This window comes from Solea senegalensis, linkage group LG2, assembly GCF_019176455.1.
Source record: "Solea senegalensis isolate Sse05_10M linkage group LG2, IFAPA_SoseM_1, whole genome shotgun sequence".
Classification (NCBI taxonomy): Eukaryota; Metazoa; Chordata; class Actinopteri; order Pleuronectiformes; family Soleidae; genus Solea; species Solea senegalensis.
Window position 1 is genome coordinate 2,830,367 of NC_058022.1, and position 21,132 is coordinate 2,851,498.

The 21,132-nt window shown below is 41.6% G+C and overlaps 3 protein-coding genes across 3 annotated transcripts; 1 reads left to right on the forward strand and 2 right to left on the reverse strand.

The window, feature by feature from the left end:
- Positions 1–4,904: 4,904 nt before the first annotated feature.
- Positions 4,905–7,504, forward strand: LOC122762061 (gastrula zinc finger protein XlCGF57.1-like). The gene is made up of 2 exons (XM_044017228.1): positions 4,905–5,206; positions 6,022–7,504. The coding sequence occupies exons 1-2, from the start codon at positions 5,104–5,106 to the stop codon at positions 7,401–7,403; spliced, it is 1,485 nt and encodes a 494-aa protein (XP_043873163.1). The 5' UTR covers positions 4,905–5,103; the 3' UTR covers positions 7,404–7,504.
- Positions 7,505–8,852: 1,348 nt separating this feature from the next.
- Positions 8,853–17,785, reverse strand: LOC122762064 (gastrula zinc finger protein XlCGF26.1-like). The gene is made up of 3 exons (XM_044017241.1): positions 16,689–17,785; positions 13,455–13,792; positions 8,853–12,149 (listed from the first exon to the last, which is right to left on the reverse strand). The coding sequence occupies exons 2-3, from the start codon at positions 13,561–13,563 to the stop codon at positions 10,813–10,815; spliced, it is 1,446 nt and encodes a 481-aa protein (XP_043873176.1). The 5' UTR covers positions 13,564–13,792; positions 16,689–17,785; the 3' UTR covers positions 8,853–10,812.
- LOC122764020 (oocyte zinc finger protein XlCOF22-like) lies at positions 14,146–21,080 on the reverse strand. Its single transcript, XM_044018422.1, has 5 exons — positions 20,765–21,080; positions 19,681–19,827; positions 18,547–19,591; positions 16,408–16,550; positions 14,146–15,427 (listed from the first exon to the last, which is right to left on the reverse strand). The coding sequence occupies exons 1-5, from the start codon at positions 20,868–20,870 to the stop codon at positions 14,364–14,366; spliced, it is 2,505 nt and encodes an 834-aa protein (XP_043874357.1). The 5' UTR covers positions 20,871–21,080; the 3' UTR covers positions 14,146–14,363.
- Positions 21,081–21,132: the final 52 nt, after the last annotated feature.

A 21,132-nucleotide genomic window follows, 5' to 3' on the forward strand; every position in this document is an offset into this window, starting at 1 on the left:
CTGCTCATCATTAATAAAAACTACACAGAGGCAGAGTCGGGATATGTTTAAACAAGTCGGCTACGTCCAAAATGTCAGCGTGCGTTGTTGCAGGCACACGTGCATCTGTTTGGCAGCCTGACAAAAGCCTCTGACGTGTCGATGCAAACAAACACCGCGGCGCACGCGTTAGGTGACAGACCAGGCTCTGTGGTTGAGAAGTACACACCCCTCCGTCTACTTGAATGTTGTTTTCATCCTGTTGTGCAGCTGAAGCTCTGCCTATCTACTGTGACTCAGTGTATCCAGGTCACAGATGAGTAAGCACCGGTGGCCATTAACACATTAAACATTTGCACGTTCGCAGGAGTACATACTGTGCCCATGTAAAGCAAACAGAGCAGAACGCACGCTTGCTCCATTAAAGCTTGTCGATGAAAGCGTGTGCTAATCTTTTCAGAATGACTCAGCCGACCCGTTTCAAAAAAACCCTCTCGTCTGACGTCACTGTGTTGTTGTTATCCATATGCACATTATTACATGATAGAGCCTGTGAAGGTCACATCCAAGGCTGATGGTGCACTTTTACAACGCTCCAGGCTGCAGATAAAAAGAAAAGTTTCCCCCGCTTTCTGCATCTTTTTTTTTTTTTCATAGTGATTTATGTTGTCCTACAAAATCACTTCCTTGATAATTTATTATGTGCACAAAAGAACAATAACAAGAAGTTTTGGGGGCTAAGTCAGTTGGGAAAGAGATATGGAGCCATATTCACAAACAATGTGGGAGCAATATAACAGAGTTTAACTTAAGTTCGACTAAAGTTTAGTTGTATGAGCGTCTTACATACATTTGACTTTGCCCTCGGTGCTTCAGGGGCTCAATGAGACATTGCTGCCACGGATTTTAGTCACTTATTTAATAAAATCTACACCATCTTAAGTATATGATAACTTAAAAATATATTCACTACTTTATCTGACCATTAGATGACTCATTCCATTGGGAAATTGAAGTTTGTTTCGCTCCAACAGAAAGTTAAAATGTTAGTGTTTGGGACCTTAGTTTCCAATTTATTGAAGTGACATAAACTTACCAAATGAAGCAGCATTAGACTAGCAACTGCAGTGTCCTGCAAGCTAAAATCATTGATTTTCTTTATGGACTTCGGTGTAGGGAGGTGAGTGGTTATAAAAAAAATAATGCACACTAGACACTCTGACTGAAAATCTCACCCAATCTCTAGAAAGGAACCCAGCCATCCTTCTGAGAAAACAGGCCACTTGTACCTGCAATCTTGTTCTAACCAGACGTGAGGGTAGGAACGAAGATAGATTGATTGAAAGCCAACACAATACCGCTCCTGCTGCTCCGATCCTCTGACCAATCTAACACTACATTTATTCCTGAAGAAGACCCCTTTGGGATGAAGACTCAGTGGCTCCACGTGGGTTTAAAAGTCCCGTATAACCGATAATTTAAGTGTGGAAGAGGCCAGGTCACCCTCTGTTCAACACAGCTATTCATCATATACTGAGATAAAAGTGTAAGGAAGAATGTCACAGTGAGAAAAGTGGGGATGAAATTGTGTTGTGATGGTTTAAACATCTCAGAGAAATAGCTTTTCATGGTCTCCTCACAGTTTTACTACTGCTCAGCTCACATGAGCCTTCCCGAGTCTTTGGCAGATGGGATGTTTACTTCAGCAACATCCAAACTATCAGTTTTTCCAATAACCTCACTCCGTCTGTCCGTACAACCGAGACACAGGCAGCTGCTTTCGGAGTTTTGTTCTATTTTTAAGAGATTATGACATTCAGAGCCAGAGCCTGATCTCCACAGAGTCAGAGCTGGAGAGTGGTCTGACTGCAGACGTTATTATTCTGCTACGGAGGGGGAAAAAAACCCCAGTCAGGCCTGCTTGTAATTCTCTGACCCACTTGTAATCATTTTAGGCAGCGTGAAGCCAACTGAGATGGAAAACTATTGTTAAAGTGACTGATTATAGACATGTTTACAGAGAGAATCAGGCCCGTCTGCACCAAGTCTTTGTCAAATGAACCTTGACAAACAGAGTAGTCGGTCTTGAAGATGAAGATAATATTTACACAAAACAACCAAATTACAGATCCTAGCTTTAATGAGTGACTGAAACAGCCCCCTCTTATTGTTTACTTTTACAGGGACAACAGCAAATTAAAAATAATTCCACCAGGGCAAGGAAAATGGAACTCTGTAGAACTTCAACATCATATTAACAGCACAGACCATTTTACATAAAGGTTCATTAAATATAGAGCTCCTTCTATAGAGCGCCCCCTACAGTTTCGGAGGACACATATATATATTTGTCCATTTTTTGTGCTTCGAAAATAACGCTATCCCTGCCTTGATCTTAGAGGAAATAAAAACAGATGGCCTGAACTGGAAAACATTCTTGAAGACTGGGTGAACACACAAAAAGCAAATTTATTTTCTTTTAAAATTTAGCTGGTGCGACTAATAGCCAAGTGCGCTCAATAGGCCGAAATTTATGGTAGTAATATTGGGTTATATTTGTCAAATTATCAAATCTATTACATTCAGCATTAAATTTTGTTATTTATACATTTTTGCATCATAAATGTGTTTTTTAAGTGAATTAATTACATAATTTTATATTAAAAAACACTTTTATTTTGAAATTCCGTGACATATCACTATGAGTATCTTTATTGCCATATCAAGATGGAATATTATGTTATAATTTTAAGCTCGTATTGGCCCCCTCCCACTGTACAGTTGTTTATTTGACTCCTCTTGACCAGGTGAGACCCTCATTGGACCCCAGGTAATGTAAGTTTGAGACCGCTGTTTTTAAACACGGCAAAGTTTTTCTGAATCTCTCAGTGTGTTGCTGCTTATTTGCTCCAGAAAATCTCTACAAAATCTCAGCAAAAAAAACCATCTGGATTTGTTGTACTATGACAGGAAACAACAATAATGGAAGCATGTGGTTAATTATATTTCATAAATTAATTTACACCACACTTTTTCAACATGAGACCAGCTGTGTATAAGAACAATTCCTCGCAATATTATTCAATTACATGAATATGGCTTGGGCCTTGCAAGGTGACACAAAATCTGCTGACGGAAATGACGATTTATCATTGTTTTATGCTACTGTTGCTGGCGCTAATCAACAACAACAATCACAACAACAACAATCTTGTTCTATAATACAGTGAGCTCAGATTTCCTGACACCCACAAACAGGAAAAACATTGGCACCGGCATCAAAGCCTGTTGCAGTCAAGGGACGAGACGAAAGACTTCTGTAATTTTAATTTACGTCTCCCAAAGCAAACAGAAAACTCCTTTTGTCAGGATTTGGAAGGACGCACCGAGTACTTATGGTTTGTTTGGAAGCTGCTAATAATGGTTTATTCTGTCCTCAGGTCAAACGTCTCATTGGCATCAGCTGGTGTGTGGCTGAAAAGACTCCACAGCTAAATAAAACTTCCAAACATCCCAATTTGATCTAGTTTTTTAAAGATGTTTCCCTGACTCACCACACGTTATCCTTAAGTTAACTAATTCAGGATTATGAGTAACCTCAATTTTCTCAACATCTCCTTTCTTCACTTGTTCTCTGAACACACTGAGGCCTTTCACTGCTGTGAGGACATGAGCAATTCCACAAAACAGCTGGGACTTCTTTAAACAAAGCAGACAAACTGAGTGAATGGAGAGGATTACAGGGGCGCAATGACACCGACTGCAACTATGTCTGTAAAATATAACCATGAATCACCATGGAAACATGTTCCACATACACCACCGTGTCACAGCTCTTGATTTGTTTAGTAAAAAGTTTACAAACGAGGCTAATTAGCAGAGAGGAAACGGCTAATAATGATTTGTTGACATGTGACGAACTGTGGAAAGAGACGAAAAACATTTGCTGTAAGTGGGATAAATGTGCTGGATTTCCTGTGGCGCTACTATAACTGTGTTCCATGTGTACTGGTGCATATACTGCTGTGTATGTATACTGTATGTATAGCATATAAACCCAACTAACAAGTGACTTGTTGTTCACTCTCTCTCTCGTGGTTCTTTTGCGTCTCTTTGATGTTGTTTTTTGAGGTCCAAAACCTCTTCTGTGACAAAATAATTGATCAAAAACTCTTATTAACCTTTGTGAGTCTTTGTGGTTGTCTTGTCTTGGGTCTCTTTGTGGTTGTTTAGCATGTCTCTGTGGTTGTTTAGCATGTCTTTGTGGTTGTTTTGCGTCTCTTTATAGTTGTTTTGCGTCTCTTTATAGTTGTTTTGCGTCTCTTTATAGTTTTTTTGTGTGTCTTTGTGGTTGTTTAGCATGTCTCTGTGGTTGTTTAGCATGTCTCTGTGTGGTTGTTTTCCGCTAAGATATACATATCTGAACTGCACACCAAATTGTATTCAAATCTGATGAGTTTTTTGACAGAGATATCATTTGTTTACAGTTTTGGCCATTACAGGAGACAGGAATTTCTTGAAAATGTGATAATTTTTTGCGACGCCATCAGTGGGTAAATTCTTACCAAAATTCAATGGGACCATACTTTACATTAGATGTCATGGGTGATCACCTATCCATCACAAAAAATTCAGGTTGATTCGTCAAAAACTGTAGACAGGAAGTTGCTAACAGAATGACAGACTTATGGCAGACAGACCAGTTTTGCTCAGCTGCAACTATGACGACCCTGTCCACCTTGAGCAGGTATGTAGTATGAAGTAAAGGAAAACGACGTGACTGATACCCAACCAAGTAGAGCCGAGTAGTTAGAACTGTACAATGGAAAAGTGCCATTACAAATAAACACACAGCGATGAAAACATAATCTCAAGGAAATAAGTCAGTTCCAGTTTCTTTTTTTGGGCACCACAGATTCTAGCAGTGCCACTGGTCCTTGACAGAGCTCACATCAGCTTCCTGACACACACACACACAGCGGCAGTTGAGAGTCTGTTAGCGGACACAAACAGCGGGTTTCGCCAAATGAGCGGTTCAGCGCTGCGTGTGCAGCAAAAGGGGAGAAGCTGCTCTTTTCCCGGCGCTGAGACCGCTACTCACCGGAGCGGCTAACGGCCGAGGAGATGGTCGGCCTCGGTGTGTTTGAGGAAAGCGGGCGGTCAGAGCGGCGGAAGAGGAGGCGGAACGATGGCGCGCTGAGGCCCGATGACAGGCTGCACACAGCGGGTAAGTCCCTGCTCTGGAGCCGGGGAAAGAAAACAAAACAACCCACGCACGCGGCTAAATGTGCTCTTTGATAGCTAAGCTAATTAGCCGTTTGCTACAGACGCTACATTTGTAGACGCATCGCTCGCGTCTCTAGTACCGCTGTAGCGATACGTCAACGTCGCCGCCATATTGGTCAGGGCAAGAACAGACAGTAAACAAATGGAAGTAACGCAGCAGTTGGGGGATATTTGGGGATTTACGTTTACATTTGTGATTTACGTGAAGTGGGTCTGCCAACAAGTTATTGATTTTTTTATTATTATTTATTGGCTGAAGTCAGTGTAATCAATCTCAAACGTATCAATTTCAGTTTTTATTTATAGTAATTAAAGTATAAAAATAAGGTGTAACAGCAGTTTAAAAAACATTTTCATGACAGAAAGCCACAGTTTACATGCCTGCAGAACAACAGTGTATGAGTATATTGTAAATTTAGTGGTGTATATGATGATCATAATAAACATTTGCTCTAAAAACATGGACACTATTTATTTACTGATTTTGTTGTTGTTTTTGTTATTAGTAACGCACATTTATCAGATGATTTCTATGGTTTGTGGTGTTCAAACATCTCTAGTTACTGATCACTTTCAGGATAAAATTGACAAAGATATTTACTCAAAAATAATAGGTTATCATTGAGAAAAACTGAAAATCAGCAAACACAAATCAAGTACTTTCCATTTGCTTGTACAATAGTGAAAAAAATAAGACATTTATTATTACTATCTATTGTTCTCACCCCTTTCATTTCTCTCCACTCTCTCCTACAGACGACCAGCAGCTGACGGCGATTCAAGAGGCGTTTCCTCCCGACCAGGAGGACGAGCCAGAGCGTCCCCACATTAAAGAGGAAGAGGAGGAACTGTGCATCGAACAGGAGGAGACTGATATCATTGCGGTGATCGTCAAGAGTGAGGAAGACGAAGAGAGACCCGAGTCGTCGCAGTTTTATCAGAGTCACACTGAGGAGAACACAGAGGACTGTGGAGGACCAGAACCAGGTCCAGGTAGCGAGGATGAGATTGAAGACAGTGACGTTCACTGGAAGGAGACCAGTGGGCCGACGAGTTTGAAGACAATAAAAAATAAAATTGTTTCTCGTGATACCAGAGGTAACAAAGGGGAGAAACTTAGCTTTTCTGAATGGGGTCAAATATATACCAACAAATCACTGCTACTGGGACACATGGACACTTATTTTCAAGAGAAACCGATAGGTTGCTCTCAGTGTGATAAGAGGTTTATCCAAAAGAGAAGTCTGATCAAACATTTGAAAGTCCACACGGGTGAGGTGTCGTTCACCTGCTCCGAGTGTGGTCAAAGATTTACCAAAAAAAGCCTCTTGAGGTCCCACGAGAAAACCCATAAAGGAGAGAGACCGTTTGGTTGCCCCGAGTGTGGTAAGAAATTTATTAATAAGAGCAGGCTGAGGTCGCATGAAAAAATCCATACGGGGGAGAAACCATATAGTTGCTCTCTTTGTGGGAAAAGGTTTATCCAGAGGAGCAATCTGAGGTTGCACGAGAAAACCCACACAGGAGAGAAACCGTTTAGTTGCTCCGAGTGTGACAAAAGATTCAGCCACGAGTGCTATTTAAATATACACAAGAAAAATCACACGGGGGAGAGACCGTTCAGTTGCTCCGAGTGTGGAAAACGATTTATTGAAAAGAGCAAGATGAGGCTACACGAAAAGATTCACACGGGAGAGAACTACATTTGCTCCGTGTGCGGGAAAAAGTTTATTCAAAAGAGGTATTTGAGGAAACATGAGAAAATCCACACCGGGGAGAAACCATTCAGCTGCTCCGAGTGCGGCAAAAGGTTCACGGAGAAGAGCAGTCTGGGGTCGCACGAAAAAATCCACACGGGGGAGAAACCGTTCAGCTGCTCCGAGTGCGGGAAACGATTCATCCAAAAGAGTAATCTGAGAAAACACGAAAAGATCCACACAGGAGAGAAACCGTTTAGCTGCTCGGTCTGCGGCAAGAGATTTGACAAGAAGAGCAACTTGAGGCCACACGAAAAAATCCACACGGGGGAGAAACCGTTCGGTTGCTCCGAGTGTGGGAAAAGATTTATTCAAAAGAGCCATCTGAAGAAACATGAAAATACTCACGTGAGGAAAAACAGCTACGGTAAAAAGGTTTGATAATTGAAAAACAAAACTGGAGACATCATCTCAGAGACATCAGACTGAAGAGGACGGAGAAGACGGCGACGGTTCTGAATTCAACCAGGAAGTGAGGACAACATTCTACAGGACTTTACAACAAAGACTACACAAGGAAACTGGAGTTGGTGACAAAAACTTTGAGTGTTTACAACATCGATTCCAATGTAAACTTACAAAAAAGGAAGAATGGATCTCTTTAATCTGAAGAATATGGATCCAATTTCTTTAAATACATTGTAAAAACAAACTAAGAAACAATATCATAATGGAACATGTAACTGTTTAATGGGGAACTAATACTTTTATTAAGATCTACAAGAAGTCCGAGTAAGATTTAGTATTCACTCCAGAATTAAGGGATACATTCTACTTTTTTATTATTTACTTGTAATTTGACTTAAAGTGTCCAAGCAGCCTATAACCTTCAATAAGAGTTCTGAGACTTTTGAGTTGTTTAAAAGACCAGATAATCCAGTCGGAATCCCTTAAGTTGTTTTAACTCACAAAAAATAAAAGTCGAGGTTTCTTCTATATTCTGCATAAAATAATAACTAAACCCTTCAAAATCAAAAGGCCATTGTGACTTCCTGTTGAGTTTTGCTGTCCCCTGGTGAGGTCGGGCCCCCCTGTTTAGGAACCTGTGTTCAAAAAAACTCTTAAAGGTCGAGTCAAAATTTCCATGTCTGATCCGGGTCCAACTGCACATGCATCAAAGAAGCATGGTCCAGTAAGAATTAACCGGCCCTGAAGGTTTGTTTTCACTCTCCATCATCAGTCGAGATGAAATCAATATTGTTTGTTTCTTTAAATATCAATAAAATCGTATCTCGTTACCAACCCAGTATGTGCTCGCTTTTGTTTGTGTCTACAGCACGTTTCGTTTCCAACATGAAATTATATATATAAAAAAATGTATATTCGGCACCGAACTTCATAAATCAATATTTTAAATTACTGCACAGTCACAAAAGACAAAACAACGCTCATGTGGGAAAACACGGGATAACTTTTCAGTCTTTTAAACGCTTCAACGATCACAAGCTTAAACCAAACGCTCGTATTTATATAACCTCACTTATCAACACAAATATTCTTACATATGTTGTGTTTACTGACCTGTGGAGTGCAGGCTACGCTTCCTTGTTACAACACAGTAGACAGATCAATGGGCAGATTAAGGAGATGCGTTGAGTTTCCTCCTCTCCAGGGATTCCTGTGTGAGTAGGCGCTCCATGCTTTCTGGAACAACAAAAGATGTTGACAGCTTTGCTCTCAACATAAACGCAGAGTATGACTGAAACAATAATAACTCACATTTCACTTGGGGGACATTTGTACATTCAGACTTTTTTGAAGTGTGGCAAAGTCATAAGTTTTAAATTCAGGCAATTCCCTAAAAAAAACAACACAAATAGAGAGAGAAAATGGTGATTAAAACATTTCATCTTTATTACTTCTCACTTTACTCTAATCTCTTCCATGAATCTGGTTTTCTTGTAAACCGATTAATTACAGACAGGTTCTGTTTCATTACCTTGAAAACCTGACGTGTTTTGGAGCAGGTTCGGGTTTCAGCATGAGTTACCATGGTGATTTACCATGATGCTGAAGCTGTCGAGGCAAAACAGTAATCACAGTGCCTTCGTTACAGTAACAACTAAGGTCACAGTGTTTGGACACAGACACAAAGAATGAAAGGACAAACTGTTTTTTTTTGCGTTTGGGGATTATTAATAACATTTTAATTCATCAATTGGAGACACAACTCTCAATTTTAGAACAGTCTACTGAGTGTTGACCGAAGACTGACCAGTTCTGCAAAGGTCTGGTTTCTCTGAGAAAAGTTTCATCAATGACCATGTGGTGGCGCTGTAGCCTCTTCTGTGCTGCTGCCGTTTCATTTTTCACCTTTAAAAAGAACTTAGTAGCATAAATTTAAATTTCTACACAGATGACAGACACCAGGGCTGCAACTAACGATGATTTTGGTGGACAACTTTAAATTTAAAAAAGAGAAGGCGACAGTGTGACCTTTCTTGCTTTACGTTTAAAGGCTGTAGTCGAGGAGACTGGCAGTAGAAACCGTTCCAGGGCTAAAGTGGTGTAAAACGTCAGCGTTGGCTCAAAACACAAGAACCATGGCTAGTAGCTGGCTAGTAGCTTTAACGACAAATCAGCTTCTCACTGAACAAACGCTGCTCCACTCCCAGTGTCCGTCTCATTTATATCCACTAAGAATATTTGTAGGCTGATATAAAAGGGAGTACTAGCATGACTAAGCTTTAGCGTTAGCTTAAAATACAAGCCTTGCTATCTTCATTGTTTGGTAGTTTAATAGTGTCTTTAAAATTCGAGTGGAAATAAATACAAAATAATTTACTTTGAGAACGCCATGTAAGCTAATTGACTATTTTACTGCGGGGAAGCATTTGATATTCAATTAAATACCTTTTAAACAGAGTTCCCACACCTTGATTGACATCAAATTCAAGTACTATTCAAGGACTTTCCAGGACCAATTCCCTCAAATTCAAGGACAGAATGGGAGGGCAGCTTGTTGGGCGTCCACTTTTTTGATTTGCAGCACACTCTGCATCTGGACAAGTGATTGTGATTGTTGGGATCTTGGCCAAAGGCAGTCTTTGTAACTTTCTTTGGTGAGACAGAGATCTTGGAATTTTCTTTTCCCAGGCATCACGTCGTCATTTGCTCTCTCTTGTTTTAACGTTAATTACCGCTGGTAATTATGACTCCACGTTTTTCCTGCGTCGGCCTAGTTTACGTACATCAAGCAATGCAAGGCATGAAACAGTAGATGGCGTAGGTAAACATTTACCTAAATATCAACTTAACTTCTTTCTTGTACAAAATGTAAGCACTTTTAAGGACCACATGTCTATTTAGGGCGATTTTCAAAAGCTTTCAAGGGTCTTGAATTTTATTTTCAAATTCACAAACTTTCAAGTTTTTGAAGGACCCGTGGGAACCCTATTTAAATCCATACTTTGGTTCTATGGCGTGTAACAAGCAGGATAACGGACACTGAGGCGGTCATTGTTAATGTCGTTGTGATATGAACCCCATTTTTTTCCTTGGTTGACAAAGCAGTTGGTGAATACAATGGGAGAAATGGAACTACTGCCCCCAGCACTTCCTGTAGTGCATTGCAGTTACTGAACCGGGTTATGAGACACGGTCGATGTGCTGACAATGAAAGTCAGCAACGATTTATTAACCAATAATCGTTGATTATGTCGACTATAATTGTCGCAGCCCCAGATAACACGCAGCTGTGTTTTTCAGATTCTGAGTTCCTCACTGGTTCTTCTCAATCTGTTAGTTTTTTGTCAGATTTAAGACACAGAAAGTAAATAGTTTGTTTGCTTTATAGTTTCCCTCTGATGTGGACTGAAATGTGAAACGTCTGGCTTCTTTTGCCTGTAAACTTTTTCCCGCAGAATGGGCAACTGTATGGTTTTTCCCCCGTGTGAGTCCTTTCGTGCGTCTTCAACTGTCCCTTTTGAACAAACCCTTTGCCGCACACGGAGCAACTGTACGGTTTCTCCCCCGTGTGAATTTTCTCGTGCAGCCGCAGCATTGAGTTTGTGCGAAACCTCTTGCCGCACTCGGAGCAAGTGAACGGCTTCTCTCCCGTGTGGATCCTCTCGTGTTTCCTCAGGTCACACTGCTGGATGAAGCCCTGACCGCACTCGGAGCAGCTGAACGGTTTCTCTCCCGTGTGAATTTTCTCGTGTTTCTTCAGATTCCACTGATAGACAAACGTTTTACCGCACACGGAGCAGCTCAGCGGTTTGTCTATGGTGTGACATTTCTCATGTTTCTTCAGATAATCCTTACTGATGAACTGTTTGTCACACTTGGAGCAACTGAACTGTTTGACTCCTGCATGAATTTTCTCGTGCCTCCTCAGATCCCCCACTTGGACAAAACCTTTACCACAAACGGAGCAACTAAACTGTTTATCAGCCGTGTGATATTTCTCATGTTTCTTCATGTAGCTCTTGTCCGTAAACTTTTTCCCGCACACGGAGCAGGTGAATGGTTTCTCTCTCGTATGAACTTTTGCGTGGAGCTGCAGGTTCCATTTTGTGTTAAACTTTTTGCCACACTCGGAGCAGCTGAACGGTTTCTCTCCCGTGTGAATTCTCTTGTGTTTCTTCAGATCGCTCTGCTGGATAAATCTTTTACCACACTCAAAGCAACTGAACGGTTTCTCTCCCGTGTGGATTTTTTTGTGTCTCAGCAAATGTGACTTGGAGACTGATATTTTCCCACATTCAGAACATTTTAGTTTGTCATCAGTGGAGACCGTTTTTTTGGCTGGTTTTGGACTCGGTAGTTCACTGCTATCTTTCCATTCATCCTCGCTGTCGTCAGTCTCGGAAAAGTCTTCAGAGTCCGCCTCTGTGACTGGTCCTAAATGTGCATCTGGATCCGAGTTCCCGGCTGATTCCGGTACTCCACAGTCCTCTCTGTTCTCCTCAGTGCGACTCTGATGAAGCTGTGAGGACTCGGGTGTCTCTTCGTCTTCCTCCGTCTTCACATTTACAGGAGTGAACTCGTGCTCCTCCTGTTTGATGCACACTTCCTCCTCCTCCTCTTTAATGTGGGGAAGCTTCGGCTCCTCCTGGTCCACACTGGAGATCCACTGCTGCTCGGCGGGAAACTCTTCTTTTATCACCAGCAGCTGCTGCTGCTCGTCTGCAGGACAGAAAAGAGAGACATTAAAGGAGAATATTGTACATGATAAAAGTCGGAATATGATGGCAGTGGGTGGAGAAAACCACTGTACATGTGAAGAAAGGCCTTCAGTGACTGCAAAGGTTGGTGTGTAAGGACTTTGAATACTGTAACAGGTCTAAAGCAGGGTTAGGAGATCATGAATTCTGTAGACATGTGCCAAAATCATGGTTCAAATTAAAGAGCAAGCGATTTACAGCTATGATTATTATTTTATAGACTTCATTGTTGTTTTTATTGCTACTGTTTACCTAGTTTTCCAAATTGTACATGAGCGCCCTCAAGTGGCACATTGAGAAATATCAGGAACAGTTGCTTTGGATAACAACAGGACTGTGAGAGGAGAGGAGTGGACCGGGAGGATTTTGACCAGAGCGTGGAGTAGAATATAAAACAGTAATGTCAGCGTCAACTTATCTGCGACTCTCAAAGACAAGGAAAAGTCCTCTCTGGCTGAGCTTTCATGTGTTCACATAAGTGCAGTCACAGCATGTTGCACACATCATGTGATAATTATATCCAGTCTGTACCTCAGTTCACTTTCTGTCAAAATAACCTATGACAGTCACTGTTTTTTTTATTATTAAAATAATACATTAATTTTAAGTAGCTATTCTCGTAAAATAACTACATGGGTTATATTTTCTATGTCATACTTCGTTTGAGTGAGGTTTAGTTAGGTAAAAAAACTATTGTTTAGGCAGGAAGAAAGCCAAAGTCAGTTGCTCTTACTTTGAAGGCCACGGTGAAAGGAAGTGATGATGTGTAAGATGGGCTGAATTTTACAGATGTCTGAAGAAACGTAAGTATAACTACTTAAAACTTAAAATATCAATATTTTAAAACAGGATTTTACTGTTTTCTCATTATTACTACGCAAAACATAACAAATACAGTTGAAATATATGTATATATATCAAAAAATCCAAAAACTGAAGATTGTTTTGACCGGAAGAAGCCGCACTTCGCACATGCGTAGAGCAAATCGAATGATGACGCGCTTATGGCGGATTTTGCCAGAAATTTGATTTAAAAACTACAAAACCCCCAAACAACTTAAATTAAACTACACACTTTAATACAAACACAACTATGTTTAATTTCAGCCAATATTCAAGCAGTTAGCCTTTAGTAGCCGACGTTTTTCTCGATCACCACGAACTACGTTAAATATGGACGAAAACACTGTATTTAGATGAACAGTGACACCAATTTTACTTGAACAAGTTTATTAATGTTTCGTGGCTCCAGCGAGCGGGGACTAACCTGCTGATTTCAGCCGGACTTCGGTCTTCACGGCTGCAGCGTCGAGCAGCTTCTTCTGGCGGTAGATCCGCTGCTCTGACCGCTGCGTTTCCTCCAGCACACCGACCATTTTAACCGCCCTCTTCCTTCTTTCTCCGCCGGAAACAGATAGTCCTCCGCCACCGAGTTGGTCCGCTCATGTGCCGACACCTGCCGCAGCTACACGGCGAACATTTTTACCGCTTTTCTGCACTCTTTAGAATCTCGGAGCGACACAAAAGGAGACACAGCGGAAAGTAAACAGAGACACCCGAGTTCCGCATCGACCACCAGTCACTCACAGGAGAGCAAACAGCGACCTCTACTGGACTGGACGACTGAGGACGGAAATGCATCGTTTCGCAACATCCTGTTTTCAAAATAAAACCAAATAAAAAGTATATAATGCTCAAAGTTTAGGAAAAAATATTTAAATTATAAAGGAAAATACAACATAATACCTGTGTCCATTTTAGTAGAAATCGGCGATTTGAATTACTTGCATTGTTGTAAAAAACACTTTGTAAAAACAGATAGTTTCAGTTTCAGGATACTAAGCAAGCTAACTAAATCCTGCTTCATGGCAAAGTCACCACGGCTTTGTGGTGTTTGTGCTGCTGTGGATTTAATGTTGAATACCTAAACCAAATAAATGAGGGCCCTTGTTCAGCTATGCGATCAATGAACACAATTTTATTGCACTTTTCCGTATAACAAAACTCACTGAACTTTTGCTATAGTGCTAGTATTCAGTTGGATGAAGAAGAAGATATCTGATCCAGATTTTCCCACTGGTTCTGGTCCACCACAGTCACTAATTAAGTTCTGAGGAGTAACCAACACACTGATGTTTTTAAATTGTAAAATATTAAGTTAAAAATTCTTGTCACTTCATAGTTTTTCCCGCTGGTGAGCCGAAATGTGAAGCGTCTGGCTCCTTTTGCCCGTAAACTTTTTACCACAAATCGGACAACCAAACGGTTTCTCTCCCGTGTGAGTTCTCTCGTGTGTCCTCAGCTGGATGTTCTGGACAAATCTTTTACCGCACACAGAGCAACTGTACGGTTTCTCCCCCGTGTGAATCCTCTTGTGCAGCCCCAGATTTGAGCTTGAACGGAAACTTTTGCCGCACTCGGAGCAACTGAACGGTTTCTCTCCCGTGTGTATCCTCTCGTGTTTCCTCAGGTCACACTGCTGAATAAAAGTCTGGCCGCACTCGGAGCAGCTGAACGGTTTCTCTCCCGAGTGAATTTTCTCATGCTTCTTCAGATTCCACTGATGGACAAATGTTCTTCCACACTCGGAGCAGCTGAGTGGTCTCTCTTTCACGTGAACCTTTTCGTGGAGCTGCCGGTTCCATTTTGTGTTAAATCTTTTGCCACACTCGGAGCAGCTGAACGGTTTCTCTCCCGTGTGAATTCTCTTGTGCTTCTCCAAATCGCTTAGCTGGAAAAATCTTTTATCACACTCGCAGCAACTGAACGGTTTCTCTCCCGTGTGGAATTTTTTATGTCGCACCAGATTTGACTTGGAGATAGATATTTTCCCACATTCAGAACATTTTAGTTTGTCATCAGTGGAGACAGTTTTGTGAACTCTTATTGAACTTAAATCACCGCTCTCTTTCCAGTCGTCCTCGCTGTCGTCAGTCTCAGAAAAGTCTTCAGAGTCAACCTCTGTACCCGCTCCTAAATGCCCACCTGGATCTGGTTCTCCACAGTCCTCTCTGTTCTCCTCAGTGCGACTCTGATGGAGCCGCGAGGACTCGGGTGACTCTTCGTCTTCCTCTGTCTTCACAATCACAGCAGTGACCTCGGTCTCCTCCTGTTTGATGCACATTTCCTCCTCCTCCTCTTTAATGTGGGGAAGCGCCGGCTCCTCCTGGTCCACACTGGAGATCCGCTCCTGCTGCTCGGCGGGAAACTCTTCTTTTATCACCAGCAGCTGCTGCTCGTCTGCAGGAGAGAGAGGAAAGACTTTAAAGGAGAACTTCGTACGCGATACACATCCCAGTCTGTTTGCATAGGGTGGAGAAAAGTAGAAATATTTTGAATATAATAGACCTTGAATATTTTCACATGGGTCAGGCCTGAAACAGGGTTAGAAGATCATATGATATCCCAAAAAAAGTTATATTACCATTATTAAAAACTAAATATGCCATTTAATGAACTTACACAAATTACTCTTGTGATGTAGGTTTTTGACTCTTTTGCTCCTTAACCCGCACAGTGAAGGTTTAAATAACCACTTGTTACACGACTAAACATAAACATAACATAAAAATGTGTTTTTGTCTGACTGGCTGAATGAAAGATAACACATGTATAAATAAAACATATTATTATTATTATTATTATATAACTAAGAGTTACACTGTTTACATGCTTTAATTATCTGTAAATACACCATTCCTGTTTTTTGTATTCAACTAAAAGTGGTATTTTGTAATATATATGTATAATTCTCGATGAGCTGTATAAGATAAGATCGTCCTTTATTAGTCCCACAGTGGGGAAATTTACATTGTCCCAGCAGCAAAGACGATAAAGATAAAAAAACAATAAACATGCCTTTCCCACATGATGTGAAAGCCCAATATTGAAAGATATTAACAATAAAAAGTTAAATAAAATGTACATTATGGAGTTACCAGATTATATACAGAATGGTCTTGACTTATTTACAATATAAACAAGGGTATAATAAAAGTATAATACTGAGTTGGTCAATAAAGTTACAGAGTGAACAGTGACAGGTGTTTGTTGGTTAATTAAGACCTTGAGGCTGATTCAAAAACTACGAAAAACAAACATTACATTTAAAGCGACACACTACTGAAGAGTCTGCTTAATAACTGTTTATAAAACCCGCCACTGGACTGGTTTTTACATGTATTAGTTTATTAATGTGGCTCCAGTGAGGGGCGACTGACCTGCTGTGTTCACCCTGGCGTCGAGCAGCTTCTCCTGGCGGCAGATCTGCTCCTCCTCTGCCCGCTGCGTCTCCTCCAACACGCCGACCATTTTAACCGCCGTGTTCCTTCTTTCTCCGGCGGAAACAGCGAGTCTGCCGCAGCTACACGGCGAACATTTTTACTGCTTTTCTGCTGTTTCGTGGAGGAGCGACACACAAAAAAAGAGACACAGCGGAAAGTAAACAGACACCCGAGTTCCGCATCGACCACCAGTCACTCACAGGAGAGCAAACAGCGACCTCTGCTGGACTGGAGGAAGGAAAGGCGTGGATTTGTTACATCCTGTTTTCAAAATAAAACCAAAAACACAGAATGTAGACTTGAAATACAGATGTTTAGGACAATAAGACCGAAAATACTTTATTAGTCCTAAGACTGGTTAAAGAGAACTCTTCCAATTCAAAACAATTACTTACAAAGGCAATTCTTTCAACATATTCAAAGTGAACTAACACTTAACGTTTCATATCTACAGTAATGGACAACGGAAGTTTTGATTTTATAGCATTTCATTACATTATCTCAGTTTTTTGTGTCTGATACTGCTCTACCGATCTAGACCATTTCAAGCCTTTTCAAAGACATGATTCTCCACCTGCGTAACACACATTCTACTCCCATGAAGAAGAAATAAACAGCCCAGAACATGACTCGGCTAAAATGCTGTTGCTGATTTTTAATTGACATTTGTAGAGTCTGTGCATAGGGGAAGCTTTGGATTTTACATTTTTATCTGTCCCGATATCCGATCCAGTGATTTTGACAAGTATCGGACCGACACTGAGTATATGGGGTCATCCCTACTTACCATGAAGTGACAAGCATTTTAAAAAAGTTATTAGATACTTCATTGAAGTGTTTTTGTTTGTACCAAGTAATATAATTCTGTTCAGTCAGACCAAAAATGAATGAAGAAAAAGAAGCCACTTGCAAACTGTGTCTCAATGCAGGATCTGGATCCTCGATCTAGACCAGTGGTTCTCAGACTTTTGGAGCTCTTGAAGTAACACCGCGATCGCCAACGCTAAAACACAAAGTCGGCTACAGACACTGGTATCGTGAAATTAGATTAAGATGGATTTTCTACACACTCTGGGCAAAATTCCTCAGCTCCACTCCGATCACATACCCGTTACGGACATGTTCCTATTAAGAGCTTTTGTACATCATGGAAATAAAGTTTATTGAACAAGAAATAAGGAAACTCCACTTGGGAGGAGCCAGACCCCGGATTGAGACACAGCTACAGTGACATCTGGTGGACAGAGATGAGTTGAGTTAAGTTTTGCCGCTTTTCCACTACATGGTCCTGGCACGGCTCGTCTACACGGTTTGGTTGGTTTTCCATTACACTGTAGTACCTCCTCAACGTGGGCGGAGTCATCACTTTGTTTTATACGCGACACAAACACACAAACTAGCGACCTGTAAAGCTACTGTTTTGGGTGTAACTGAACAATTAGAATCAGTTCATTACACGTCTGACACAGTCAGAAGTTAAAGTTACTGTTATTCTTTATATTTTTATGAATTTATTTTGTTGTTTTCTTTTGTTTTACTTGATAAAAGAAGAAGAACATATTCAGGTTGAAACTCTGTGATCTAACAATTGTAGTAACGTATGTAATAAATGTGTTACTGAATGTCAATAAAAGGTAAATTTAAAAGAAATAAAATAATGGCTTTCAGCAGTGCTGTCGCTAAATACACTAAATATTGAGATATGAGACATTTCCTTTGCGAAATGTTGTAGATTAACGCAACATTTCAGGATTTTTAACTGATCTCCAGTTCGGCACTGTTAGCTTTGGTTCTTATGTTGGACGTCACACTCATGACTCTTCCATTGACGACACTCTCTGACCAATCGGTGGCTGTCATCAGTCTGTTAACATCACCTTTTTTTGGTAATGGAAAAGCAAAAAAAAAAAACGTGCCGTGCCAAGGTGAGTCGAGTTGTGCTGGGACCATGTAGTGGAAAAGCAGCATCCTCTCATTAAATTATCCATCCATCTTCTACTGCTTCATTGTGACTCAAAATGTGCTAAACCCTACGTGGTCGAGCAGGCAGTGAATGAACAAAGCTGAAACCTCAACTAAACGGTTTCTCGGTGTAATTTTTGATGAGTCCTCAATCTGCTCTCCAAGGCGTATCTTTTCCCACAGTGAGAGCAACAGAACGGTTTCTCTTCCGAGTGAATCGTCTCGTGTCTCCTCAGATTAGTCCTCTTCACAAACTTCTTGCCACACTGGGAGCAGCTGAACGGCTTCTCCCCCGTGTGGATTTTCTCGTGACTCTTCAGACTGCTCTTCCGGGTAAAGACTTTCCCACACTCGGGGCAACTGAACGGTTTCTCCGCCGTGTGGAACTTCTCGTGTTTGTTCAGACTGCTCTTGTGGATGAAGCGTTTCCCGCACTCGGCGCAACTGAACCGCTTCTCTCCTCGATGAGTCTTTTCGTGCTTTCTCAGATTCGTCCTCTGGACGAATCTTTTACCGCACTCGGAGCAACAAAAGGGTTTCTCTCCCGTGTGAATTCTTTCATGCGACCTCAGATTCCACTTTGTGCTAAACTGTTTGCCACACACGGAGCACCTGAACGGTTTCTCGCATTTGTGAGTCTTCTCGTGTGACCTCAGATTCCACTTGGTGCTGAACCGTTTGCCGCATTCAGAGCAACCGAACGGTATCTTCCTGTAGTTGGCGGCGACGTGTCTCTGCAGAAGATCCGTGCTGTCAAACCTTTGACCACATTCAGAATCGCTAAGTTCATCACTGGTGTTTGCTCCCATGTCACTGGACGCCTTTTTATTCAAACTCTCGGTTTCGTCCGTCTCCTTCCATTCGCCGTCGCTGTCGTCGGTGTCCGAAGATTCTTCGATTTCGACCTCAGTACCCGGTGATAGATGTCCATCTGGACTTGGTTCTTGTCCTCCACCGTCCTCAGTGTGACTCCGGTGAAGCTGTGAGGACTCGGGTGTCTCTTCCACGTCTTCACTCTTGACAATCACCGCAATGACATCGCTCTCCTCCCGTTTGATGCTCAGCTCCTCCTCTTCCTCTTTAATGTGGAGAAGCTCCTGGTCCACAGTGGAGATCCTCTCCTGCTGCTCACGGGGACGCTCGTCTTTAATCTGGTCATCTATGGTAGATCAACCAAAATGATCAGAAACAGTTTATTTATACAGCACCTTTCACTTGAGGACAATGAGGTTTCTCCTTCACTCTCACCAGACACAGTGATGATCTCAGTCTCCTCCTGTTTGATGCACAGCTCCTGCTCCTCCTCTTTAATGTGGGGGCGCTCTGGCTCCTCCTGGTCCTCACTGGAGATCAGCAGGTGGTCGTCTGCAGAAGATCCACCAGAATGATCGCTAACTGGAGACATGTCAGTCTGACAGTCACCAGTGACATCTCATTTACGACAACTATTCACACTTAAAGCTGAAAAGTGGACAGAATCGTCCTGTCGCAAAAAGCAAACTATACCATTTTGAAGCCACAAGATTTGTTTTCTATTAGTTTTTAAAACAAAAACATTCACAAGCGTCACCTGCAGCACCACTCACAAATAATAAGGCGTACTTTAAAGATACAGTGTGTGAGACTTAGGTGAAATTATTCTAATTTGGCAAATATGTAATATCTTTTAATGTACCTTAATGTATGAATTGTTGGTTTAATTACAACAGAACATTTTTAGTGGACAAAATAAACGCTTTGAGTTTTAATAGCAATTGCAGGCCAATGTAGGTTACTACATATGTCACTAAAACCTACACAATGTACCTTTAATAACAAGTTTTCTCTTTTTAAATATGAATAGGGATTATTAAATTAATAGTCATCTATTTTGATTCTAGTTTTGATCGATTTATGTGATTTTTCAGCTTTTTAAATGTAAATGTTTCAGGTTTTCTTTGCTCCACATAAGAAATAAATAATAAAACTGATTAATGATGTTTTGTGGATAAAATAAGACAATAAGACATAACATTTACATCACGTTCTACTGGAGAAAAGCTTTCACTCGTGATTGAGATTAACTTCAGGAAAATCTTTACTGACGTCATTAAGTAAGTGAGAAGTAGAAGCTAACGCAGTTCTTTTATAACCTGTGGTGTCGCCTCCTTGTGGCTGTTCAACAAATTGCTACTTGGACGAGTCCACTTTGTGTTGACGGTCTCTGGGCTCGTCCACATCGACTCAGATGGACCTCTGTAGCACGTAGCCACGGCTAACATCATTAGCTCAGTGAGCAGAGTGGGTTAGCATGTAGCTCAGGCTTTAGCGCGTTAATTGACCCGGGACTGACCTGCTTTACGCAGCCTGACGCCGGGCTTCGTAGCGGGATCGCGGAGCCTCCTCTGGCGGCGGATCTCCCGCTTTGACCGCTCGGCTTCTTCAACGAGACCGGCCATCTCTTCCGCCGTTAGCCGCTCGTAGAGTCACGGTCTTCCGGCCGCAGAGTTGCACCGCGCACGTACCGACGCCCGCGGCCGCTACACGGCGCACATTTATGTCATTTATCTGCACATTTTTGAGTCTCGGAGGGAACAAAAAGAGACGGCGGAAAGTAAACACAGACCCTGAGTCGACGACCCTTCGCTTCGCTTAGAGCGGAGCCGACAGCGACCTCCGCTGGACTGGAGGACAAAGAAAACATTGCATTTGGATTGTATA